Source organism: Drosophila yakuba, chromosome 3R, assembly GCF_016746365.2.
Source record: "Drosophila yakuba strain Tai18E2 chromosome 3R, Prin_Dyak_Tai18E2_2.1, whole genome shotgun sequence".
Lineage (NCBI taxonomy): Eukaryota > Metazoa > Arthropoda > Insecta > Diptera > Drosophilidae > Drosophila > Drosophila yakuba.
Window position 1 is genome coordinate 18287104 of NC_052530.2, and position 23316 is coordinate 18310419.

General features: G+C 42.3%; 6 protein-coding genes across 10 annotated transcripts; 4 read left to right on the forward strand and 2 right to left on the reverse strand.

Moving 5' to 3' along the window:
• Positions 1 to 30: 30 nt before the first annotated feature.
• LOC6537357 (odorant receptor 88a) lies at positions 31 to 2628 on the reverse strand. The gene is made up of 4 exons (XM_002097878.3): positions 856 to 2628; positions 607 to 796; positions 389 to 544; positions 31 to 329 (listed from the first exon to the last, which is right to left on the reverse strand). Exons 1-4 carry the CDS (start codon positions 1665 to 1667, stop codon positions 282 to 284), a joined length of 1206 nt encoding a protein of 401 aa, XP_002097914.1. The 5' UTR covers positions 1668 to 2628; the 3' UTR covers positions 31 to 281.
• A 127-nt stretch (positions 2629 to 2755) lies between these two features.
• On the forward strand, positions 2756 to 5930 carry LOC6537358 (dynein regulatory complex subunit 6). Its single transcript, XM_039375608.1, has 3 exons — positions 2756 to 3366; positions 3727 to 5036; positions 5105 to 5930. Exons 1-3 carry the CDS (start codon positions 3280 to 3282, stop codon positions 5622 to 5624), a joined length of 1917 nt encoding a protein of 638 aa, XP_039231542.1. The 5' UTR covers positions 2756 to 3279; the 3' UTR covers positions 5625 to 5930.
• Positions 5931 to 8057: 2127 nt separating this feature from the next.
• Positions 8058 to 11479, forward strand: LOC6537359 (pyrokinin-1 receptor). Of its 2 annotated transcripts, XM_002097880.4 has the most exons (4): positions 8060 to 9368; positions 9913 to 10130; positions 10315 to 10473; positions 10565 to 11479. In XM_002097880.4, the coding sequence occupies exons 1-4, from the start codon at positions 8510 to 8512 to the stop codon at positions 10625 to 10627; spliced, it is 1299 nt and encodes a 432-aa protein (XP_002097916.1). In that variant the 5' UTR covers positions 8060 to 8509; the 3' UTR covers positions 10628 to 11479. The 2 variants fall into 2 exon arrangements, with proteins under 2 accessions (XP_039231543.1, XP_002097916.1); XM_039375609.2 differs by having other exon boundaries at positions 8058 to 9368; positions 10315 to 11479.
• A 1503-nt stretch (positions 11480 to 12982) lies between these two features.
• On the forward strand, positions 12983 to 13855 carry LOC6537360 (10 kDa heat shock protein, mitochondrial). The gene is made up of 2 exons (XM_002097881.4): positions 12983 to 13151; positions 13222 to 13855. The coding sequence occupies exon 2, from the start codon at positions 13227 to 13229 to the stop codon at positions 13533 to 13535; it is 309 nt and encodes a 102-aa protein (XP_002097917.1). The 5' UTR covers positions 12983 to 13151; positions 13222 to 13226; the 3' UTR covers positions 13536 to 13855.
• An 85-nt stretch (positions 13856 to 13940) lies between these two features.
• On the forward strand, positions 13941 to 19821 carry LOC6537361 (neuropeptide CCHamide-1). Of its 2 annotated transcripts, none has more exons than XM_015192806.2 (4): positions 13941 to 14558; positions 18449 to 18484; positions 18570 to 18616; positions 19013 to 19821. In XM_015192806.2, the coding sequence occupies exons 1-4, from the start codon at positions 14495 to 14497 to the stop codon at positions 19421 to 19423; spliced, it is 558 nt and encodes a 185-aa protein (XP_015048292.1). In that variant the 5' UTR covers positions 13941 to 14494; the 3' UTR covers positions 19424 to 19821. The 2 variants fall into 2 exon arrangements, with proteins under 2 accessions (XP_015048292.1, XP_002097918.1); XM_002097882.3 differs by having other exon boundaries at positions 14135 to 14558; positions 19010 to 19821.
• LOC6537362 (ecdysteroid-regulated 16 kDa protein) lies at positions 19619 to 22476 on the reverse strand. Of its 3 annotated transcripts, none has more exons than XM_015192808.2 (3): positions 22388 to 22476; positions 20662 to 20765; positions 19619 to 20237 (listed from the first exon to the last, which is right to left on the reverse strand). In XM_015192808.2, exons 2-3 carry the CDS (start codon positions 20744 to 20746, stop codon positions 19843 to 19845), a joined length of 480 nt encoding a protein of 159 aa, XP_015048294.1. In that variant the 5' UTR covers positions 20747 to 20765; positions 22388 to 22476; the 3' UTR covers positions 19619 to 19842. The 3 variants fall into 3 exon arrangements, with proteins under 3 accessions (XP_015048294.1, XP_015048293.1, XP_002097919.1); XM_015192807.2 differs by lacking the exon at positions 22388 to 22476 and adding an exon at positions 21628 to 21646; XM_002097883.3 differs by lacking the exon at positions 22388 to 22476 and adding an exon at positions 21178 to 21311.
• Positions 22477 to 23316: the final 840 nt, after the last annotated feature.

Here is a 23316-nt window from a genome sequence, read left to right on the forward strand (position 1 = left end):
TCAGCAAAGATGTCTTAGAAGTTCGTTGGATGTGTTCTTATACTTTACGATACCGTAAATTTATTCATGCAACAACATTTAACACAAGATACATAGGTTACTTTCTCGAAATCAAATATATATATTTTTTTAAAGTGTATCCCTTAACTTGGTATATATAAGTCTAATTTTACAACAATGAAGCGTATTTCATTTGTCAAAAGTGTTTTTGAATAACTAAATAAAACTTAAATAAAGCCAAGCACAAATCAATTCTACAGTTAAATGAGAGGTAAATTCTTCTAGTGAGATTTGAGGAAAGTAAAGAGTCTGTAGGCCAGTTGCATGATCTGTAATTCAAAACTTGTAGCATCCAATATAAACAGATTCTCTTTTTATTTTGACTTACTTCAGTGAAGTGCACCATATTCACTCGGATAAGGCCAAAGGCGCCCAGTTTCTGTGTCCGCTGGCTATACTGCGTCCAGAGCAGATAGAACTTCCTGTACCGCTGACTACCCAAATACCATACCTGGTTTCGCAAGGACGACTCCAACCCCTCCGACTGTAAATTTATAATGTTTCAGTGTTTGAGGTTTTACTGTGGATGCATCCAAAATGCCTCACCGCCTCCTCCAGCTGGGTTCCCCGTAGACAGATCTCAAATGTGAAGCCGACCAGGACCAAAGTGGGTAAAATGTACTGGGCGATGATGAGAACATCCGATGTCTCCGACAGCATAAAGAGATAGAAGCAGAGCGAACCAGCGCCTACGAAGTTGCTCACCAGGAAGGCCACCTTAAAGATGTCGTTGTATCTTCGATATTGGTAAATACGTAATTATATCAACTTAAATGAATTATTTCCATTATTTACTTGCGACACAATCCGTTAAGAAGCTGCTGCCTCTGAACTAGTAACCTAAGTTCCGCAAAGAAACGGTCCTCGTTGATCAAACTCTGGCGAGGATCGAGGGCCGAAAACTGGCGGGCAAGGTGGCTCAAATGCATGACCAAATGCCCCTGCATCACATTGAACAGGTTGTCGAAGGTGAGGAAAAAGGAGACGCCGCAAGTGGTGCACATCACGTCGATGAACCAGACCAAGAAGTAAAACTTTGGATTCTTACGCACACCGAATGGCAGCCATCCTCCCAGGAGCTGCTCGTGCTGGGCGACAGGAGTGTCCTTACCCTCGTGGGTCAGGAGAAATAGGGCCAATGGCACCACGCAGAACATCGGACCACCCACATGGGAGTAGATACGGATAAAGCGATAGCGCTGCCAAAAGTTTCGGTACGTCTCATCCATTTGCATGTCCAACTGGCTGGCCAAGTCCCGCGGGCACTCCCGATCCAGTTCGTTAACAAACTCCACGATTTCCTTGCGTTTCAGGAATAGCATCAGTCCCCTGATCGAGAAGTAAATGGTGATGCTGAGCACGGGCGGATTCTGGTTGGCAGGACGTCCCAGCCAAAGGTGTCCTATGATGTCCCAGCCATTGCAGCTGAAGAACAGGACATTGAGCAGCGCCGCAAAGCAGAAGGGCACCATGGATGCGTTCACCATGCTGTTGTCCACCGGATTCCTTCGCCACTGGAAATGCACCATCTGCGCCACCTTCTGGAACCACTGCGGGCGCAGGAACTCCTCCATTCGGTAAGGTTTTTTGATTTCCGTGGTCTTCATGGCTTGGACAAATCAGACTTTTCTGTATGGTTTCTAGTGTCTGGAGTTCTTATATATGGCAAATAATTCTGGATAATTACGAGTCTAATTGCTAAGGTCCTGCCAGATTGCAGGATTCTAATTGCACGTTTCATGATCGCAGTAAACTAGCTACAGTCAAATTTCTACATAAAAGCAAGTAACTTAAAGAAAACGTCTGTAGAAAATTTATTTTCATTAAAAAGTTTTTATTATCTACCTATACGCCTTAAAATAATAAAATTGTAGTGTATAAAGTCTGACTAAACTTAAGAATAACTAAATTATTTAAATTTCACTGTTGCGATCTAGTATTATTTTACAATTGCTTAATTTTTCACTATATTGTAAGAATTATAGGTTGTGCCCTTGCTAACAATAATTGCTACTTGGGTTAATTGCTTAGCTAGTGTTGATTTAATTGCAGATTTTAAACAGTCGACAAGTTCAGTCGAACTCATTTCAAGACCCTATCTGCATAAAATAGATAAAGATATTTTTTTAGAGAATCTATAAAATATAAAATTAAGTGTATTAAAATAATGTTTCATGTATTAAAAATATTTCAAAGTTTGACTTAGATGAATGCAACATAAATAATATATATATTTGTAAGGCTTCCGTTCGCGTTGCGGAGGCTTGACTGTACATAAAATGTAACTATAAGTGGTGCGCAGTGAGTGCCCCTGACGCATTTCATAATTTTGTGCGAGGCCTGCACTGCTCAAAACGGGGGTGAGTTTACGCAAGCACTTAACGCTCTCCGCTCTTGAGCTATCTTATTGTTTAAATGCCTTAACCTCCCCTCTTGATCCCCACCAAAATCAAGGCCGCCCCTTATCTATAGTTTTTTTTTGTTTTTTTCTTTATGTGGGTCACAAACTGCGGCAAACATAAACAAATCGAGAGAGGAAAAGGGCGAGAGAAATGAAATCGAGAGAGCATGCGTGTTTGTATCTGTATCTGTATGTGAAAAGTATCTGGAAATGTATCTGCGGCCCTGGACGAGCGGTTTTCGTCATTTACAGATACACAGCTGTGAGAAGTTTGTTTTCCGTTCGCATTTGGATTTTGTAACCCGACCAGCGGCGGCAGCAGGTTGCTGTCGAATTGGAGAAGAAAATCGCTGAAAATAATTGAAAATTTGTTAATTACATTCACAATTAACCAGAGTGTTAGTGGGCAGCTGAAGCCAAAAAACTTTAATCGTGCAACCGCTCAAAAAATAAAGGAAGAAAACTAAAGGAAGAACGCAGTTGTGCAAGGCATAGCACATTTTGAAAAGCAGGAAAACAACGGGAATAATTGTGCAAAACAGCGATGAAATGTGTTTACATGAGTTAAATACAAGAGAGTTTCAATACTAGACTGCTTAAAGTTGGAAATAGTTACAAAATAAACGCAATCACAAAACCAAAGAATCACGTATAGACAGCACAATTTATGCCAAAACAAGTTCCCAATACATATGTAAGCAATTAATAACATTTTTGACAATCCATGACAAGATTGTAATCGAAACTCTGAAAGAAAATACTCAAATAATTCAGTGACTTCAGCGAGCAGAAAGGTTGAGATTTAATTGAGTTGCTGCATGGGGAATAGTCTGATAACGAGTGGAAAACCGAGTCAGCGCCGTGAAAAGAGGCTTTTCGAGAGGCTGAGCTGCAGCTACGCTCAGGTGAGTTGTGTACACATTTCGGAAAATTCGGAAGGGTTGGCTGATTGGCTGAGAGAAGAAGGTGGAAAAACGCACTTAACCTTGGCAACCAAACTCTGACGGCCCAAGAACAGGTGGTCAGGTGCATCGAACCCTCACGGGGGAGGATCGCAAGAGAAAATAACCTTTAGATTATTGCCATGGTTAAGGGAAAATTCTAATGATAATTGAAACGGTTGCCGATTCTAAGCCAGATCTAGAAATATTGTCAGAAAAGTGCCATTAATATGAACGAGGTATCTTTTTTCCAACTGCGTTATGTATAATGTAAATGTAAACGTAACCTGTTCCAAATAATATATCTGTGTGTTCCCTTCACAGGCTCCCAACAGAATGGAGTTGAACATGAATCCCCTGCTGGCACTTGCCCGTTCCATTGCGGCGCCACCGACACCGCCTCCAACCCCGGAGAAATTGGACGCGGATAAGGGTAAGGAAAAGGATAAGGGTAAGGAGGGTCACCCAAAGGCTGCCATCGAACTGCTGCCCAACGAGATGTGGCTGGAGATCATGTCCTACCTTTCGTACAACGACCTGCAGCAATTGCGCATGGTGTCCTGGCGGTGCCGCGATCTGGTTCATCGTCGCCGATTCATGGAGAAGGGCAAGGTGATAGTGACGCAGCACAACCTGGAGGCGCTCCACAAGCATGCCAAGGGCGGAAACTGCTACTTGAGCTTCGAGCGGATTGAGCTGCGAAATCTACGCCAGTGCCGCCAGTTGGAGAACTTTCTGCGTCTTGTGGGCCACGAGGTGAAGCATCTGCAAGTGCGTCATGCTCCTGTTTTCCGTAATCTGGATGGCAAGCTACCAAACTTGAAGGTTCTGACCATTGCCACGACCAGTTCCATGGATGACCAGCATCTAAAGGCGGTGGATGGCCTAGACATGAAGCAGTTTGCCCACCTTGTGGGATTCGAATGCGATGGCGTGAGCTTGGACTCGTCGCTAAAGTTGCTAATGCTGTTGCAGCTGCGACGGGCGGAGAACAAGGTGCAACTGCGGCACCTGCAATTCGAGTTCCGGCGAAACAACGAAAACGCTCTACTCGATGTCCTACAGGATCATGCGGACACCTTGGTCTGCGTCGACTTATTCTTCAGCTGCTCGCCGGGCATCGATACCCGTGAGTGGTGCCAAGCCTTCGAAAACATGCACAATCTGCGCACTCTCAAGCTTTCCGGAAACTGTCATCTGGTCCTGTTGGAAGCCGTCCTAAGAGCCGTTCCGGAGTCAGCACCCATCCGGCAACTGGACTTGACCGGAATGCTATCGCTCACCAACGAATTGCTGCTCTATATAGCTGGCAAGTGGCAGAGCACTTTGAAGGTGCTGGACCTAATGTTTTGTGTCCAACTCAACGCCAATTGCATTGATGCACTGCGCCAGCTGAGTGGTCGCTTGGAGGCATTGACCATGGCTTATTGCAGAGAGCTGACTGGAATGGGTTTGCTTCAAGGGCTGGCCGGCGATATTAACTACAGCCTGCAGGAGCTGCACCTGGAGGAGACCATATTTTTGGACGAGAGCTCCATGTGCCAGCTGTTGGAGCGACTGCCCAATCTTCGACGCCTCAGTTTGGATAACTGCCGCCAAGCGGTGACGGATCGCACCATGGCCACCATTTGCCAGTGAGTACTCTTTTACAATAATCTCGATTTGAGAAACATAAATGCTATGTACACTTATCTTTTGACAGATACCAAACAAGACTGCGAAATCTTAACATCGACTACTGTGTGAAGATTACGGATCAAGGCCTGATGGGATATGGAGAGACTCCGTATCCTATAAGTCGACTACGCGGACTGAAGGAACTGAACCTTAGGGGCTGTCGCAATGTCACGGATAGTTCTCTAAAAGTTGGCCTGAAAATGCCAGAGCTGCGAGCCCTTTCCCTGGGCTACTGCAGCCGACTCACTTCAGAGGGATTCGAGGCAGTGACCCAGAACTGTCCATCCCTGGAGGCACTTTGTGTGTCCAGTTGCTTGGCAGTGGATGATGAGACTGTACTGAATATTGTAAGCAATCTGAAGCGTTTGAGAATTCTCAACCTGAGCAACTGCGCCAAGTTGACTCTACAATCGATCCACCACATCCTGGCACATGGACACAATCTAGTCGAGTTGATCGCCTGCTCCATTGACGGCATGGATCATGAGCAGGCCCAGCGCATTCTGGAGTCGCAGAGGCCACAAATGAAGCAGGTGCTTCTATAGCAGGAGAGGTACATCCACTGACGGAGACGAAACACTCCCCATCACAACGATTGGGGGAGTCACGACGATGATGAGTTCGACGACGACGAGACCGAGATAATCGAGATCGTAGTTTAGATTAAGAGGCAGCTGAGCGTCAAACGTACATTGATTTATCCCTAAGGAAATTATTTTAGACCCTGAAAACTTTGGGAAAAAACTTTAGAGGTGATACTTAGATTTTTTAAAGCCCCATTCGCTTACTATGTTAAGATCAGCCACAACAGAAGCCAAATAAGAAAGTACAAGTATTTATCCCACCCAAAATCAACTTTACATTTCAGCGAGTAACGATTTATTTTGAAACTATATTGAAACCCCAAGCCATTGCCATCAATAGGTATCCTTAAACTTTATACTACGGTCATCAGATTTTGATAGAATCGAGCAATACCAGCAAGTAAAGACTTTATCCTAAACTTTACTCATACGTAATCTAAGGCCATATTAGAAGCCCAAAGAGCTTGCATTTCTATATACCTATTAATCGGGTTAATCAACGAAACAATACTTCTACACAAATAATACTTTGAGTGTTGTTCAAGTCAATATATTAATCAGAGTGTGTCTACAATTTTTATATCTTACATAGCATAAGTATACGGTTGATAAACACTTTCAAGGAACGAGTTTGCGAAAAGAGGCTGTTAGAATAAGTGGATGTTCAAATCTAACCAACCCATACATGATATATTTTAATTCATACTTGTAGATGTAAGAAGAGTTTTCAGAAAAGTTTTAAAAGAAATCGTTGGATTTTGGTATAAGGGAAGCAAGACTCTCCCGATAAGCAAGAACGGAACTTTTGGAATATATATTCTTTTGAAGAATTTTACTTTACTTAATCAACTTTGAACATTTAATAAATGTTTGCGTGTGTGTTATAAGCTAATCGAAACGAAGGTTTAGAGCTAGAGGGTTTGACATAAGATGTGTGCTACGTATAAAGAATATTCAGCTTCTTTTGAAGAAAATTAATAAATACTAACTATTTGATTGTCAAAACGTGAAATTGTTTTTCTCTAGTAGCAATACTACTTTTTGATTAAATATAGTGCCGGTGGTGCCCTACCTAGCTTTGTAGTTCACCATTTCCGTGGCGGTGCAGCACATAAGCTTTCATCCTTCACCCAAATCACCCTCCGACGTTGATTGATGGGCTTTTCTTAGCGTTTCGCCCGCTTTTCATTTCCCACACTTGGGATTGAGAGAGTGGGTGGAAAGCTCTGCAGCTACCCGCTGCACACGGAAAGCTTTTCGAGTGGGAAAAACCATTCGACTCGTGCCAAATTCCAGCGGCATTGCACGCACTTTGACACCCATCAAGAGGCGTGTGCCGGGTTTTGGCCGATAACTGGATAAATGGGCGAGAGGGGGGTGGCTATATCTGCCCAATAGATAGGTGCGGGGGTCGGCACACTTAGCGTTTGCCGGTGCTAAACGAGACGAAACGAAACGAAACAAATGAATGAAAATATTATGTGGCCATAGAAAATGTCACTCGTCGACGGCGTGAAGCAGCTAAAAAGCCCGAACTGTCTTGAGAATCGCGAGGCGCTTTCGGCCAAGTTAGTGGCTCTGCCATGGCCCGTTGTGTTGTTGTTGGCGCACAGTGGCTAATGTCCCGAGCCAACGTTGCTGCTCCATAGACACTATGAAATATTGTTGCCAAAATACACACACGAAGGCGGTCCGAGACGGATCCGTAAATAAGACTGGAAGGTGCGCGAAATTCTGGCCAGTATGTTGGCAAAGGCTGTCTCTCAAAATATGTGCATCGCAAAAGAATGAAATTGTATTCCCTAGTTAGTTCTCTAGTTAGTAATATCTTGTATATTCTTGTATTAAGTATTTTTGCTATCCACTAGAATAGAATCGAACTTACCTTCGCATTAAACAAAGACAGGTATTCCTAAAGGCAGCCCAGTAAGTTCAAGCTTTCTCGACATCACTCATACGCACTGTTGTCGTCGTTCACGATTGCATCATCTAATATTATTGCATCTTGTTTTCCATTTTAATTCCAAGATGTGTTGTTTACAGTATCGAGGCTTATTTAAGATTATATGCATCGCAGAGTCAAAAAGCCCAACTAAGTGTTTTATAAATGGGCCAAAACAAACATTATTACAAGTTTTTGTTAATTAGCCTTTTTAATTACCAAAAAAATTGCGTTGTATTCGAAACCATTTTGCTAAGTCTCTAACATTGGCTGGTCCCATCAAGATATCTGCGCTTTTTAAGATTTAATTGAGTCGGCACGTTCGCTGGACGGACGGTCATTACAGCCATGTCGCTCACCTTCCGCGTACATGTGAGGGAAAAACAGCGACGCTTCGTCGCTGGCTTTCAGATACAGATAGAAATCTGAATGAAATGTCGCTGCGGCTTATCAGATAAGTTTGGAGCGCGCTGGAGTGCGGTTGCAGCTGCTCTCGGGAATCAGAATCAGAACTCGAATCGGAATCAAATTAACTCGGATAAGTTATTGAGGAGAAGTCGGGCCCCCTAGAACAGCGGCCGGTAACACGGAATACGATATACGGTATACGTTATACGGATCTTGACCTCGTCGGTAATTTGGTGCGTTTGCGTGCCAGTCGAGTATCTGAATCTTAGAATCGAGTATCTAGCATTGCGAAGCGCGAGTCCAGACCTCCGGTCCATTCCCTCCTCCTCCGCCCGGTCGCCTCCAATAAATTATTATAATTAGCATAGTTGAGGGGACATCCAGTCGCAGCCGGAGCCGCAGCCGCAGCCGCAGCAGTTAAACGGCAGTGGAATTTAGCGCTGTTAGTGGAAATTTTGTGAAAACAAAAGGGGAAAAATTCCAGGCCGCCGGCGCCATGTCCGCTGGCAATGTGAGCCTCGATCTGGGACCGCCTCGCGATCCGCTGGCCATTGTTATACCCGTAACGGTGGTCTACTCACTGATTTTTATAACCGGTGTGGTGGGCAACATTAGTACCTGCATTGTGATTAAGAAGAACCGTTCGATGCACACGGCCACGAATTACTACCTCTTTTCGCTGGCCATCTCGGACTTCCTGCTCCTGCTGTCGGGCGTTCCGCAGGAGGTGTCCTACATCTGGTCCAAGTACCCGTACGTGTTTGGGGAGTACATCTGCATCGGACGCGGTCTGTTGGCGGAGACATCGGCGAATGCCACGGTGCTAACGATTACGGCCTTCACGGTGGAGCGGTATATTGCCATTTGCCATCCGTTTCTCGGCCAGGCCATGAGTAAACTCAGTCGCGCCATTCGGATCATCGTCCTGGTTTGGATTATGGCCATAGTTACGGCCATTCCGCAGGCGGCCCAATTCGGCATCGAGCACTATTCGGGTGTGGAGCAATGCGGCATTGTGCGGGTTATAGTGAAGCACTCGTTTCAGCTGTCCACGTTCATCTTCTTCCTGGCTCCGATGTCCATTATCCTGGTGTTGTACCTGCTGATCGGTGTGCACCTGTACAGGTCGACCCTGGTGGAGGGTCCCGCCTCGGGTGCCCGACGGCAGCAGCTGAAGAGTGTGCCCAGTGATACGATCCTCTATCGCTATGCCGGATCCGCAACCGCCATGAGTCTCAATGGAGGAGGCAGTGGAGGAGGGACAGCGGGATTGATGGGCGGCTCGGGGGCTCAACTCAGCTCGGTGAGAGGTCGGCTCAATCACTATGGCACCCGGCGAGTGCTCAGGATGCTAGGTAATTATAGAACGATTCACAAATAGATGGGAGTACACTGGGGAAAAATACCGCCAGAAATGCGAGAGCCCCAAATTAATTGCCGCTAATCATTAAGTAAACATTAATTAATAGTAATAAGCTGATTCAATTAGTACGAAATTTGGACTATCACTGAAGTTAAGATTCCAGATTAAAAAGGCTTTAGTTGTGCCAACCAAATTAAGTTTTAAGTCTTACATACTCGAAATTCGTTTCTTATTTTTGCTTATTAATTACAATGTGGCACCATTTTAGAAGCCCTACTTCAACTTTTGCTGAGTGTATGCCAACTGTTTGACCATATGGCCTAAGCTGGGCTAATCAACCCGTCTGCAGCCAATTTACTGCGCTTGTCATTTTGGCACTCTCCATTTACGATGACAATTGCGATTACCAAAAAATATAATCGTTGACTCTTTATCTCTGCCTCTCGCTGCGTCTTCCCCATTTCCATTACCATTTCCATTGCCATTGCCATTCCATTTTCATCCCCACGTCACTGTGTTTTCCCGCCCCCCTTTAGTGGCCGTTGTGGTGTGCTTCTTCCTGTGCTGGGCCCCCTTCCACGCCCAGCGACTGATTGCCATCTACGCCCCTGCACGGGGGGCCAAACTGCGGGATCAGCACGAGTTTGTCTACACGGTGATGACCTACGTCTCCGGAGTCCTCTACTACTTGTCCACCTGCATCAACCCGCTGTTGTATAACATCATGAGCCACAAGTTCCGAGAGGCCTTCAAGGTGGGTAAAACAAGGTTGTTAAGTATTATATACATATATAAAATATTTTATTAGAAATTAATCTGCCTTAAGTTCAGATGCTACTAATATAATGTTATTTTCAAGACGCAGCGCTATAATCGAATACCTCGACTATGAGATACTCATTGAAGATGATTACCCTACTAATTATCAATCCTTTTAGGCCGTGCTGTTTGGCAAAAAGGTGTCGAAAGGTTCGCTGAACTCGCGAAACAACATCGAATCGCGCCGCCTGAGGAGGGCACTAACCAATTCCAGTCAAACGCAGCGCTTTTCCATTGAGTCGGCGGAGCAGCCGAAGCAGTCACAGTCGATAATGCAAGCAAGTGCCCCCTATAATCAGTGGATAGTTCCGATATTAACTGGCTCTCTTTCTCTCTATATATGTATATATCTATGTACTCCACATCCAGAATGCGACGAACAAACCGCCAGTCGCCCCTCAGTACGCCATGATCAGTGCCCAAGTCAACTGATAAACTCGAACCGACTCTCTCGTGCGGCTTCCTGATGCTAATTTATTTGAATTCTGTTTAAGCCAGTTATTTGTCGTCTATTGCTATTGTTGCTATTGCTGCTACCAAAGCGTTTTGTGTTAACTGCATTTGCATTCTTTTGCATTTCGCAATTAAAAGCTAATCACAGTCGAGCGCACTCTCTCCCTTGAGCATTAGGTTTTTCATTCATTCAGCTGCGAATAGCGGCTGGAAAAACTCCCAAACTAGTCTTTCAAGTATTCAGAATTATTCGATCTTTTGACTCATACTATTCAGCATACTGGCGCTCTTAAAATTCAACTTTAGTCAGAGCTGGGGGATTTACTCTTAAACAAGCCTGAGGCGTTTATAAACTTAATAACTTTATCGCTAATGATAAGCATAAATCAATCACTAGCGAACGCCCACCACTTAAATATAGGAATGTAATTTAACAACAAAAAGCTTATCCATTGAAATGTAATAACTTGTTCTTTGAAAAGATTATATTTAAATTGCCTAGATATATTATTTAGTCACCCAAATGTTTCGCATACATACCAAAGTGTAAGACAGATGTGCTTTTAAAGTGTATACTTAAGAAAATGATAAAAAATCTTGGCATATTCTCTATGTTATATTGAACCACCTTTAGAAATAAGATTTCAAAGATTTAGCATTCAACTCAAATCAAATGACGGACAAAGTTCGCTTACTAATCAAAAGCACAGAACATAGTACATAGTATATGTGTTGTGTATATATCCTAGAGATACCTTAAAGGATGAATTTGCTGTATTAAGATTATTCCCATGGCTGCAAATAAAGCTTAGCATATTCCGCGCCCGCTTATTTTCCGCATTTTTCTATGGATTCACTCTAGTAAAAATGTAATTTGGCCATAAAATACATTTGGGTTTTTATCGATTGTGGCCCCGTCGTCTGCGCCTTGCTGACTACAAATGAAATTCTAATGAGGTGGCGACTGGTTCAAGGTCATGCAAATGCAGGGACGGCAAGGCGCATTAGTAATCCTCCAAATTGTTATGAAAATGCAATCAGCCAAATGGAAACGCCAGCCCAATTCGCAAAAAGTGCAAGTAGGAGTGGCATTGGCCACGATAATAAGGAACAAGACCCGCATTAAAGCGACGCAAATGCGTCAAAGTCCAAAGCGCAGCGGGCCATAAAGGAGCAAACAAGTCAGATGGCTAAAACAAAAACGATTTGTTCTGCCAACGTCACGTAAAGCCAAAAAAGAATTGGCTCAATACAACCGGCAAGAGGAGCAAAGGCCACGTACACACCCACACCCACACCCACAACCACACCCCCACACACACATGGCCGCAAAGTGACGTAGAAATTATGAAGTTTGTGATTTACGAGCAAATCGGGCGAGAAAAAGCAGCAGGAAAGTAAAGCAGAAAAAATGTTAAATTGCAGAGGTAAATTACTAACCGCACTTTGAATACCCCGTAATATGGTAAAGTGGATTTAAATCACCGAATTGCAGAAAAAGAAAAAAACACCTTTTGAATTTTAAATAATATTTTAAAATATTAAACAAATATCACATTATTATTAAATATCTGCATTAAAAGTTCAGATATCTAGGAGTGCTAATTTAACAGGGTATACTTACCAATACATTGAATAGGTAAAGCCACACAAAACAGCGTTTAATGTGCCAAAAGTTTAGACAAACACCCAGTCACACACACCAACAGACAAGCACGTACGCACAAGGAAGGAAGCCACACACAGCAAAAGAGAGAGAGAAAGGGAGTCAATGGGAGAGGCAAGCGACCTCCCACACTTTTTAGTGAGTCAAGCTGCCAACAGGTGGCGTTGACTGCAGTGGGGGAAATTAATCAAAGCAGCAGAAAATAAGCAAGCAAAGCGACGCTAGAGTGGACCTTGTTTTGTTGCGCCCGTTAAAAAGTTTTTATAAACTCTGATGCTGCAGTGACTTTGATCGTGCGGTTTTCGTTTCGTTCTTAATTAGCGGAATTTATTTGACGGTCACGACTCGCGATTCACGTGCTGAGGTTAATTTAAGCCGGCTAGACGAGAAAAACATCAGAAATAAGCATACGCGGCGCTAATGCCAAGCTGTTTAGATGTATGCGTTTGCTTGGCAAACACTTGTTATATTCATATCACATTTAATTATTTCTCATAAATGTAGAAGTCTTCAACTTGTAAGAAGTGTTATATTATGTAGATCTAACGATACATAATTTTCATTAAGAAAAAGTGCGAGTTCTTGTTTGCCAATAATAAAATATAATTTATTAGGAAAAATTTTTGATCTTACTTGGCCGTAGAATAAACAAATTTTAGAACATATCACTATAGCCTTGACTTTTGCTATAAGTCGTATTAGGTTTGACTCGACCTGATTTTCGTCAGTCTACAGCTGGAAAGTACAGGAACAGCATCGTTCTTCTCAAAATCACAAAAAAAAAAATTATACAATAAATATAAAAACTAAAAACATTGTAAAACCCTCAGAAACAAGGTAAAAAAGTGAATGCACAATGTGAAAAGTCTTCATTCTATTTGTATATTCAATTTTCGCTTCTCTTAAGGGACGATGTCTAACATTATTAAAAAGGTGATTCCCATGCTGGACCGCATCCTAATCCAACGCTTCGAGGTGAAGACCACCACCGCGGGCGGCATCCTGCTGCCCGAGGAGTCGGTGCCCAAGGAGATGCAGGGCGTGGTGGTGGCCGTTGGACCCGGAGCTCGCAATCCTGCTGGAGCTGGACACTTGTCCGTTGGCGTCAAGGAGGGCGATCGCGTTTTGCTGCCCAAATACGGTGGCACCAAGGTCGATATGGACGACAAGCGCGAGTATGTCCTGTTCCGCGAGAGCGACATCCTTGCCAAACTGGAGTAGATAGATCCTGCAACACTTTCTCAAACACCACACAACGTAAACTCCAAACGAACACTACTAGTTATGCTGCAACCTCCACCTTTGATTACACAACTTATCCCCGGTGTAGACTTGCATTTTGCTTCCGGATTGCGTTCGAAACTAAATGATTATAATGAAATGTTATTATTTGGTAGCTTACCAATGTACACACTCCACACACACTTCATCCGACTGGGAAACGTGTCGCGCCTGCTCTTATAGCGACCATACACACTACCAACTCGTGTAAGGACAGGCCAAATAAACCACTGTTCAGGTGCGTTTTGTGTATTGAAAAATTATTTCTCTGTGTGGTAAAAAAAATGACGTTAAATGCTGCCCACAAAATGAACTTTGCCTCAAAATGGCCGTTTTGTACCAGGGCGTAGTAAAGGGGGCAAGTTGCCCCAGAAAGTATGCTATAGTACGAGCGATTCCTTGGGATTTCCCTTTCTCTGCTACTGGTACTCCCACACTAAGCCGCACCGCACACTGCCACCCACTGTTCCCAAACACCACCCACCTCCCACTCGGCAGCCTGTTGCGTGGGCTCCTGCGTCTAACAGCTCATTGGCAGATGGATGGCTTCGGTTTTGTTCGGGTTTCTTCGTGCTGGAGGCTCTGCAGTCGGCAGTACCGTTCGTATTGGCTATCCCGTTATCTCTGCGGCGGACTAACGGTGAGTGTGCGGTGCGTACCGTTCTTCTAAGCTATAAAAGCCGCTGGCCGACCGCACTTTGTTGGCAATTCGAAGAGCGTTGGCACCTGACTCTGATCAACAAGTGGCAAGCGGAAAGTAGAGCGTCCTGCAACTCACTCGGTGAAGTGTTCGGTTTCTGAAAAGTTCTCTAAAAGTTCCCAAAAGAAAATTTCGAAAGAAAATTATAACTGACGTCGGACAATTTGCGTGCAGCTTGCGAAATAAAATTTATTGAAAAATGTGGTACAGCAAGTGCAGTTGGACTTTGGTAGTGTTGGTGGCGCTCTTTGCTCTTGTGACAGGTAAAATTATATTCTCTGTATTATTATACCATTTAAGTTTAAGTGGTAAGATCTCTTAGATCTCTTTTGAAATTAGGAGGACACTTTAGTCATCCAATCCAGTTTCTAATGGTTTCAAATTAATAATATCTAAAATGTTTCTCCTTTATTAAAAGAAGTTATCAATTTAATTACATAGTTGAAAAAGCTTTCCAATCATCGCTTGTGGTTTTCAACTTGAAATAATTTATTATTTTCTTTAAAATATTAAAATAATATTCTTGATATCAATAGTATATAACTATAACTTAAAAATTCTGCAAGTTTTAGTTTCAGTTTCGTCTATCGTTATTGAATAAATTAAAAATGGTTAAAAATAATTATGATAAGAAATTTAAATGTTTTAAATTTGTTTCTTTATTTTTTATGACTTTTATTATCAACGCACTGTTACCTATTCGGCAATTTAACTTGATCTGCTTAGAGTATTTTTGTTTTTGATGCAGGTTGTTTATTAAGACTAACAGAATCCCTAATGGTAATAGGGAGAATTATAAATTTTATTTCATTTTCAATTTTAATTTTTTTTAATCTTTAATAATAATAGTGGCTTGAGGCTTGCCGCTTTCTGACTAGGCTATTTGGGCTTGCACTGAGTTGTTTCAGCTCTCATCCCAATGTTAAAATGCATCTAGGCATTATTGTAGACCAAAAGAGGCAGGCAAGATACTTTTCATGGCTATCTTCTACCTTTAGTTCTGTGACTGGTAAAAAATCATTTTTTTCTTTTTATAGTTTTATTAAAGCGACGAATCCGTACATGCAGTACTAGTACCATAACATTGCAATTAAACATATAAATAAAAGTATAAAATCATTAGCTTTAAAAAAGTCTGCAGTTAAGCAAGGTAATCCACTGATTTGCATACTTTTGGGCAGAAGGCGTTGATGAAATTAAATGTTTTGCTTAGTCACCCAGTTCGAAGAATTCGGGTGACTATCTGAACCATAAAAATACCAACCTACTAGCTGATTAACTAACTGGTAATACGTGTTATGAATATCATGGTCATCCGCGTAAACCCCAGCTCCCATTTTCCGATCTCACCCAGCCCCTCTTCCATTAACGCCTCTAATCCGCTTTATCTGTTCGTGTTTTATGCGCATTTTCCTGTTGATACGCCTTTGTTTGCTCGCTTGTTCGGCGGCTTCCCTTTTTGGGGTTTTTCTACGTACTTTCCTTACCCACTTACCACTGCGTATGCAGACTAACAGGTGGTGTCCAGGGATCGGGGAAATCGGCGTTTCCAGATAGATCAGGGGCTCGATTTCACGATTTCACCATCGGTACCAACACCCCCCTGCCAACACGCTTTTAACGCTTTCGATTGCCATCGTAAATTAATCCGAACTACATGGATAGAAAATACGTTGCAAGATATTATTGGCTAAGACATAAAAGGTTTTAACTTATTCACTACGTCTACAATAGACTTTTAATATTTTAAACATTTTATCATATTTGCATTTGATATTAAAGTTCGTAAATAACTTTTTAGTGAGTATACAAATGCATTTTAAATAAAGTTTTAGTTAGAAATACAGAATAATAAGACACTCAAAGTACAAATATATTAATTATTGCTAAAATAAAAATGCACAAGTGCAACATATATTTTTCTGTGTGCATCCGTGACACGCTGGTAATGGAAATTCACGCAATTTGAGCGTCAGCAAGAATGGAAAAATAAAACCCAAAACCAAACCGAATCCCAACCCAAACGTGTGAACCTGTCAAGCTGTGCCGCCTGCAGGCATTGCAACTGTGGGTTTCGCCTCCAGTTAGATAGATAGTTACTGCCCTTCTCTCCTCGATTGCCATCTAGATTGACCATGGCCAAAAGCACAGCCTTCCAGCTGGGGAAAAATGCGTATTGGGTTAGGTTCAGGTCGAATAGCAATGGGAATTTGGGCAATTATTTTGCGAGTGTAGACGGCAGTTTTATCTTGACAAATGACTTTTTGGGTTTTCATGGTTTCAATTCATAACATCGCATTTGGCCTTCTTTACCAACAATCTGCTCTTCAATCAATAACCGAAAAGCTGATAAAACGAATAATTTATGCGTTCATATAGAAATCGTGGGTATATTTTATTTATATTAATATTTGTATGCGATTTTTCTCGCTGGCATAAATTTTGTTCATATCTCACAATGTCAGCACAAAATTATAATTAACATCTCACTATTAAGCAATTAAGAAATTAAATCACACCTCTAATGACACTTCCCAATGAATTTTTCCTGCTGGGGATTCCCCAAAAATTGGACAACAATTAGATAACCGCACAACGATGCTGACCCACTGCTGCTAAAATTCTCCATTAAGTGGGGTTCTCTGTTAAATGGCGTCGCACTTTCAGTCATAAAAAAGACATTATTCAGAAGTGGAGACGCCAACGCTGGCCAAGATCAAGGATGTGGCTATTAAAATGCGCTGGTCAAGTTAATTAGGTATCTCTGCTGCTGACTGCAAAGGGTGTGGATTGGGTGTGGGATTCCGCTGAAGAGGGCCATTAAAATGGGGTGAAACTCGTTTAATGACAGCCCTTCGATGCGGCGACCCCAAAAAGGCTTCGATGTCGGCAATCGCTATCTCTGATGGCCGCCATGGCTGTCAACAAGTGTGGGTTCCATATGCAGGGCTGCCCGGCAACAATTAATCCACGGTTTAAGTAATTGACAAATGATTACGGGTTTGATATATGGCCAGGGTAGCAACAGCCGCACCAGGCATGATGGAAATCGTCTGGCCGGCCAGGCGGACGTGTATAATATATATTTATCTTGGCTTATGCAAACTCCAATTTCGCCCTTCCTCCTGACCTTTTTGGCCCATCTGCGTCATGGAACTTGTTGCTATTCGGCGTAACTCCTACTCTTTGTTGCAGATCCGCCTGCCAGCGACTGACAGTTGCGCAAAGCGTGCTCACATGCCCATCCAAATGTCCCATCCTCGGTCCCCAGCTGAGTCCTCTTCCCCATTTCATGGTGATGCGTTGCCGTCCATTTGTATGATTAGTTCTGCGTCGCCACCTCTTCCAGGTTCTCTTTTTTTTCGGCACACAATGCACGAGTGGCATCAAGGACGTTGTGTAAGCCAGGACGTTATGAACAGCCGCAGTCACAGTCACAGCCACAGGTTGGACCTGCACGAGGATACGCAGCTCCACTGGGTTGCTGGGAAATCTGAACTTTAGGACAGAGGTTAGGCATCGGGCAAGCGTTGGTAATATTTTTGGCAAGAATTATGTAATAGTCAAATGTTCCAGGGGCTATGGTAAATAACACATTTTTGATAAATGCTTGATTTGAGAAAGTTCTTATAAGGTAATAAAAAGTTTATTTATAGTTTTATGCAAGGCATTATTTGTTGTTTTTCAAATAAGAATTCTATTATTGTATTTAGTGGTATACTTCCGCACTTTTTGCTGTTGATTTACCAAAGCCACTAGGATGCAGGAATGCTACACCTTCAAGGGCCCCAGCCGAGTGCATTACTCAACGCACTCCGACTTGGCATATGAGTTCCATAATGGTCGCATTTATCATGGGTCGCGACATTAGCAGCCAAGCACACAATAAACACGTGCTTTTCACACACGGAAAGTAGCAGCCGAAGTAGGAGCATTAATGGGATGCTGGAGAAAGTAGCTTTTACTATAGAACCGTAAAAAAAGAGAAAGTTTTAAAGCCCTGGCTTAGGCTCGCCGGGTGGTCGAAACTACGCTGCTGTTGGTTTACTGACACCTGGCTGCGTTTCTAGCAAATTTACGCGCACAAAGTCTTTGGACTACGGCAACTGATGATGATTTATACTAAATTGGAAAAAATGTTGCATACTTTCAGGTTCCTGCCTGGAATACGGACATTCCTGTTGGGGAGGTAAGTGCTCGCCGGTTAAGCTCTGACGCCAGCAGTTCATCACAACTGGCCCCGCAGTCGTGACTCATATTTATGTATTCCACAGCTCATGGCAAGCGATCCGGTGGGAAGGCGGTCGTAGATGCTAAACAGGCAAGTAGAGGAAGGACATATGAATGACTCTTAAGTATATGGGAATTTACTCCTACTTTCATTTGCTGCATATTTTACATCTTAAAAGTATTAGCCTTGCACAGCTCATAATATTTATAATTTATAATACAACAAAATAGTTTGCCTTCAAGTGAAAATTACTTTAGCAAATAACGCTTAAATAGTGCGTATTCAATAAGCGAGCTTTAATGCAACAATATTTATTTCCTAAAATGCACTAAACAAAATTAAACCCAAAATAAATCTAAAGAGTGTTGTTATGATTCAAAATGTAGTTTCAAAGAGTTTTTGATAATTCTGGATATAAGTAACATCGATCTATCAATATTTTATCAATATTAATAATTAAAAATTTGGTTGTACCTTCTATAGCAGCCCTTACCAGGTTCATATGCGTTGGATAGCGTGGTGGAACAACTATACAACAACAACAACCAGAACAACAACAACAACCAGAACAACCAGGATGATAACAATAACAGTGACGACGACAGCAATGACATCACGATCACGAATAGTGCCAACAACTTGCCCTTGGCAGCTCCTGCCATTCTAAAGTCGGAGGATCGGCGAATCGGTGGCCTGAAGTGGGCGCAGCTGATGCGGCAGCACCGCTACCAATTGCGCCAGTTGCAGGATCAGCAGCCGCAGCAGCAGCAGGGGCGTGGCAGGGGCAGGGGCAGGCAGTACGATGCGGCAGCCGAGAGTTGGCGGAAGTTGCAGCAGGCACTGCAGGCTCAGATCGATGCCGACAATGAGAACTCGGGCTACGAGCTCACGAAGTGAACTTTGCGAGCCCAATTGCCAAATTGAAATTATGCAGATAACACGCTAGCTGAGCCAGAAGATCAAATGGAAAAGCGAAATGAAAAGATATTTAACACACGCGATCATTGCATGCCGGGCATCAATTAAAAAAAAAAACAAATTTAAATCAATTACAGCAGTCGGATGAAGAGATCGGAGCAGGCACTAAAAATGTAGAATTCGTTGTGGTTTTTTATTATTAAACTTACTGAGCCGATCAGTGGAATCCTTTTTGGCCATATTGCGTCACTGGCTGGATGCCGCAATAATGGCCTGCTTCGTTTTCGTTCACTTAACCGTACTTAATCCCTAACTAACTAAGCATATGCAGATACGATCTTAAGAATTACCACTAATAAAAGCTAACATTGAGTGCACTCTGTGTCTGTGTTTCCATTTCAAGCCTTGATTTTGGCGGGTATCTGGAAGCAGGCCGCATCCCCCTGCTTATCGCCCAGTCCCCAGTGGATCTCCAGGCTGACGGTTGGGTAGACGGGCAGGATCTTGAAGCTGTTCTTGTAGGTGTACACCTGGCCGGCCTTCAGTGGACAGCCCACCTTCTTCTCGCCGGCCTCGTCGTAGATGTGCGGACAGGCACTGGTGCCGTAGTATCCTGGGAACGGCAGCGGCACGTCCAGGATAATGCCCTGGATGTCAGAGGTCAGCTCCTGGAAGTCGCGCTCCGGCCGGATCTTCATCTGTATGCTGGCCTCCGTGTTGCGCTTCAGGATGCACTTGCTCTTGGGGCAGTTGGAAATGGACACTTCCCCGGCTCCTAGGGCCTTGGATTTAGCTGGGGCACAAGAAGATGAATACAAAATGCAAAATAAATAAATGCAAACATCTCGAGTTTCTTTTGACTATAAACCACACTGCGTATCTTTAAAAATATGTAATTTTGTTGTGGAAATATGTATATTTTGAATTCTATAAAGCTTATTAAAAACATCTTAAATAAAAGTATAATTGATAACTAGTTTGATGTTAATTGGTTTCCAAAATATAAATATAATTAAAATTTAAGTAATAAACTAAAATGTTACTATCATTCCTTTATGACAGAGCTTAACTTGATATAGATTTTTTATACATTAAACGACTATTTACTTTCAAAGCTTAAACTTGAATAAGGCAAAAGTGTGGCCTATTTAATTACAGTTCATTGACATTTTAAGTAAGCTGTTGGATTTTAATTTTTAATATCTGTTTTTACTTACATTTCGGGCAAGGACTGACATCCGTGGACGACGTGAAGCCGATCAAAGCGGCAAAGATCAGAAAGAATCCCGAGCTCAGCTTCATTCTGATGATGTTGATGTGGCTAATTGTAAGAAAAGTAAGACGAATTTAACGAGAGGTCGCTAATTGCTGGTCAACTAAATTGGACCCGGCCGGCCGAGTTCGAGAGCTTTGGCCTGTTTGATAACACACACGCGAGTGGTAATGGCCAAAAACCGGTTGCAGTTGGGCCAGTTGGAGCAAAAAATAAAATACGAAAGAGCGACCTTGACTACAAATCATCTCACGAAAATCACACAACAACGTAAAGTCGGCAATTACAACTTGGACAGCACAAGGCGACTTTTGTTTGAGATACAAATCTTACAGTTGGATGCCAAATGGCTTGCACGTATTTTACATTTAATATTTATAAATGCACTAAATTGTTTTTCTGTTTGCTGCCTTATTAGAGTCAATCATTCTGGAAAACTCCTACATATATGCTAATTTACCAGTTTTCCCGGCAATTGCTGTCAATTTCAAGTGGCTAACTTCCAGGTTTTCAACACGGAGCTCTCGGGAGCTAGTACTTTAAGCTATGAACGACGATCAGCAACTGAGCCACTGACTTCGTCGCATGTTCATTTTATATATATAAAATCAACGCCGAGTGCTGAATCACAGGCTTAATTGAGTACTGCCCGTTTTCTTCGCCTGTTCGGCGTGCTAAGCGCTTAATTACAATAAGAAATGAAGACTATTAGCGATTATAGGCCATATCCATTAATGTTTACATGTCAATATTTTTGTTTACCTCTAGGCCTTAGAAGAAAAGTAAAACCTGCTATATACTTGACGTCTATAAAAAGAACCTGAATGGAAGGGAAAACTGGCCTGAAATCTTGATTTTTATGAATCTATATAATATAATATCTATTATAATATTTTTTGAGAAAAAATACCTGACACTGAGTCTCAGCAGTGTAAATACACATTTCTCGCACAATTTCGACCTTAGATTTGACCATTTTTCGCCAGAGGCCAACGAAGGTGCGAATTCACTGCCTGCTTTAAGCCGAATGCTCAAATAACCGCAAAGTCTGGAGCCCATAAAAAGTTTTGCAAATCATTTTTGTGTGGCCCAAGCAAACAAGAGTGCTTGAAATGCAAATTGCATTCATATGAACACACATGTAGAAAAACTTGCTGCCATACAGTACACAAACTAATGCTGTCTAAGATCGAATTGTGATACGATATCGTAGACAAGCCCTGTCAATAGATCGCTAAATCGAAATGGTCGTCTCATTTGATATGCAAGGCACCTCACACACGACTTGTGAGTAATCGCATCAATTTAGTTGAGCTGTTTAAGAATTATCAACGCGAAACCCTTTGTTCAGACAATCCAGGAAGTTGATGACTTGTGGAGTGTAACGCGCCCACTTTTAAGTTCATTCCAATTAGCATTTAGAAAGTCGAGCTTCCAACGAAACCGAGAACACAACAAAACGAAACGAATTGAAATCGAAATCCAGTACTATACGGAATTGTGACTGAGTACACAAATAAAAGAGTATAGATAGTTTAGATGGAGACAGGCAAAACCACATTAATAGTTGCTCTTTACTGAATGCTTTTGAAGAGTGATATTTCAAACTTCTTTTATTACACTGTGTGAAAATTAGAAATGCCACGCACTGATGAGAATGAAAAGCTTACATTTTATCCCTTTCTTAGGTAACAACTTGTTTAGTTCGATTTCGAAAAGGTGTTTCAACGCGCAACTGCAACGCTTGAAGCTTGAAATGCAACTGACAGGTATCGAAACCGAAAGCTGCGCCCAAATAGATAAAAATCCCACTGAACTGGCCGGTTTGTCTGGCCTGAAAAACTTTACACAATGCTGCAGAATTGAAAGTTTCCGGCCTTTTGTGGAGTAGGTGTACTGCTCTAGTGCTTCGAGCGGTCAACGTTCAATCAGTTGCTGTGCTCCGTTGGAATCGAGAGGAAAGTAAAGGAAACTCGTACTATTAGGAAATGCTTACTACGTTTTTGTCTTTGTTGACACTCTACATACGGAACGAGCTGGAAGCGGCAAATATTGGGGAAGTGTCGATTATTTGTTCGTCGAACTCGGAAGTCAAAGCTATTACAGTTATTTCCTTTTGAAAACTTACATTTTTCATTACTTTAAAAACGCAATCTGATGTTCTCTTCCTTGCCTAACATTAAATATCAAAAGTACTTAAAACTAAACGTTTTTATGATCCTTTAACACTAAACAAATAAAAACTCTTAAACTGAAAAAGTTTTCCTATGTTTTTTTCATTGGGAGTTACTTTTCAGTGCACTCAAATATGTTGCAAGCACTCACTGCTAGATGGAGCCTCATTGTCCATTTACATTTGACACGCAATATACATCTTACATCGTATAAACGACGCTAGGTGTCGCACCGAAAAAGTAGACGCAACTGTGGATTTAATTGGATTTGATTGATTGTGGAGTGGATTGAGTGGATTGGACTGAGTCGCAGAAAAAATGAAATTGCACTTTATGCAAGCGTTGTTTGATTCTCAAACAGAAGTAAGGTTCATCTCGACGTCGACATTCAACCAAATGTCGATTTTCGAAATAAAATTTCACTA